The following is a 2,844-nucleotide window of genomic DNA, read 5'->3' as shown; positions in this document are numbered from 1 at the left end:
GGAATTAGGGATTTCCCTGAGCCCCCAGATAAGCCATTTGCAGTTGAGAGAAGAGAATGTACAAGCAAGAGGGTCCACACAGGAACTGGAGAGGGGATTTTAAGGCTACATAGTTCAAGGCCTGTAAGGAGCAAACTGTGTTGTCTGGGCTCTCAGTCTGGGGGGGACTGTCCTTTCTACACTGTGCTGGCAGTGGCTGGGAGACCACCCAGCCCCTCAGAAAAGGGGGAAAGGTCTTTCCTCAGGCCATGGGAGCACCTCTGGCTGGGTTGTTTCTGTTCAGCACAACACACCACTCTGAGTATGGTAGAAATAGCAAAGAACTCTGTATCCCAATTATTTTCATTTTCAATACTCTGCCAACAAGAACTAGGAGAGCTGAGACATGGCAGGCACTTCCTCCAGGTCAGGGCAGGGGATTAACCCTAGCCAGCAGCCCCAGGAATCCTCTGGGCAGGAGGACAGGACTGTTTCTCCATGGGTAAGTACAACCCTGGCTAACAGCTGGAGACAACAGCCCTGAGCAGTGGCTGTGTGTCAGCACAGTCATTCCTACACCTTCCAGCTCTCACCTGTGAGCTGAACTTGATCAGCACCATGTACTGGTTCGGAGTGGAGTCTCTGATGATTTTCATGTGCTCGATCACCTCATAGAAGGAGGCCACAAACTTCATGAGGTCGTGGCTGGTCATGGTGGCAGGGACAGTGAGGATGCAGAGCATGGCGCTGCGCCGGACGTCCTCCTTCAGAGAGGTCATCTTGCTGGGGGGACAACGCCACACAGCTGTGTCTCACCTCAGGGGGACAAGCACCGCTGGACACACACAACCCCAACCCCTGCAGGTCCTACAGTAACTCTGTTGTCAGTCTTTAACCCTCCCTTGTGATGAGGAAGAGATGTGATGTTGAGGAGAAGCAAAGGCTGTGGTGAGCATCCACCATCCCCACATGAGGCAGGCACAGCCATCCTCCAGCCAAGGATGACACTGCGCAGCTCCAGTAGCAATGGCATTGCCAGGAATCATTTGACATCTGTTTTGCTCTAAAAGCAGCTGAAGTTGGCGAGCCACATGCTCAGCACTATTCCTAGAACAAGTGAGCAATGTTTGTTGCTATTTCCAATGCCCATTTGGGGGCTCCTGGTAGCTTTCAGGAAGTTCTCACACAACAACAAGGAGAATGATGTGGCATTGGAACCCCTGAAATACAGGGGCAAACCTCCTGCCTCGAGCAGCAGCACAGGCCTGTCACCAGAGATCAGGAATTAACTGTGGGACCCCTCAAGAAGCTGCTGCTACATGTCAATTTTGAGGGAATCTGTGTTTGTCTTACACTCTCACAGCTCTCAGCATGAGCCCTCAACACCTTCAGTGTCACCCCCAGCTGGAGATCCAGGTGTCACCTGCAGCTGGGGGATCCGACCAGCTCCACCACTAGCACCAGTCACCAGGTGCCCTCCCAGGACTGAGTCACCCTTCCTGTTTGTCCCCTCAGGAGCCACAGCCCCAGGCGACCGACTCACCCCTCTGGGTGGCAGCAGGACTGAGCAGCACCATTCCCACCAGAGCTACCATTAGCCAGAACTCTTACTTTGTTTTGTACAGGTGCATAATCCCATGGACGATTTCCACGGAGGGATTCCCGCTGAAAAAGGAGATCTGGTCAGGGAGCTGCTTGGACGGCGAGTCTGGAGCAGCCTCACGCTCTTTGCTTGGATCCTCCTGTGTGTTTTTGTCCTCAGCAGATGCAGCCTCTGAAGATTTTCTCGCCTCCATGGCAGCTTTTGTTTCAGCTTTCACAAACCAAAAGTTCCCTTGTTACTGGGGGCACAGCTGTGCCCTGAGCACAGCCTGTGCCCACAGCAGCACCCTGAGGGGCAAACCACAACCCTGGAGAGCAGCACAAGGAGACACCTCTCATCCCTGCTGTGCCAGGGGACACTCCAGAGCTGCACACAGTGAGCCCCAGGATCAAGCCAGAGCTTTGTCCTGTGCCCAGTGACATCTCAACAGGCACCAGTATCAGCACAAAGCAGCTGGGGCAGGTTTGCAGAGCAGGGTGAGGGGCAGCCTGGATGTCTGTCAGACTTGGTGCTTCCATCCTTAAATTCCCTATCAGGGAATTTATACATTTCCAGAGCTGAATGGTCTCGCTGCTACAGAGCAGTGATGGTGGTAAGAGAAACACTGACCAGCTGTGGCACAGCCTCAAATGCATTAAACCTTTGTGGAATGAATCACAACATCCTGAGCTGGAAGGGACACCCAAGGATCATCAGTCCAACTCTGGCCCTGCCCAGGACACCCCAACACTGCACCCTGTGCCTGAGAGCATTGGCCAAACACTCCTGGAGCTCTGTCAGCCTTGGGGCTGTGACACTGCCCCGGGAGCTGTTCAGTGCCCAAACACCTCTGGGGGAAGAACCTCCTGATATCCACCTAACCCTCCCCTGACACAGCTCCAGCTGTTCCCTGTGTCTTATCAGAGAAAGCAGAGATAAGTCCTGTTCCTCCAACTCCCCTCCTGAGGAAGCTGAGTTGGGATGAGATCAGTGGGAAGCATTTGCCAGGAATAACCAGCTTTGCTCCCCACACACCAACGCACATCCCTGAACTTCTCTGCCTGTTGTCTGAACTGCAGTGCTGACTGGAGACCCACAAACCCTGCAGCACCCTGACCCCAGCACCCTGCCAGGCAATGTCCCCGGTGGGACACCCTCGGGGCAGGGGGACACTGCCCCTCGGACCCTGGGGCTGTCACACTGCTGGGGACACCCCCAGGGCAGGGGGACACTGCTCCTCAGACCATGGGGCTGTCACACCAGTGGTGACACCCCCAGGACAG

At 54.8% G+C, this 2,844-nt stretch overlaps 1 protein-coding gene across 1 annotated transcript in view; it reads right to left on the bottom strand.

The window, feature by feature from the left end:
• The window catches only part of BRAP (BRCA1 associated protein), an 11,061-nt gene extending 9,286 nt beyond the window's left edge, over positions 1 to 1,775 (bottom strand). Inside the window, exons 1-2 of the mRNA XM_009073226.1 lie at positions 1,591 to 1,775; positions 573 to 762 (exon numbers count right to left, since the gene is read on the bottom strand). Of these exons, the coding sequence (XP_009071474.1) occupies positions 573 to 762; positions 1,591 to 1,775 (375 nt within the window). The remainder of the gene's footprint in view (positions 1 to 572; positions 763 to 1,590) is intronic.
• Positions 1,776 to 2,844: the final 1,069 nt, after the last annotated feature.

This window comes from Acanthisitta chloris, unplaced genomic scaffold (genome assembly GCF_000695815.1).
Source record: "Acanthisitta chloris isolate BGI_N310 unplaced genomic scaffold, ASM69581v1 scaffold28024, whole genome shotgun sequence".
Lineage (NCBI taxonomy): Eukaryota > Metazoa > Chordata > Aves > Passeriformes > Acanthisittidae > Acanthisitta > Acanthisitta chloris.
The sequence above is the reverse complement of the archived record's forward strand: the minus strand, read 5'-3'. Positions and strand labels throughout refer to the sequence as shown.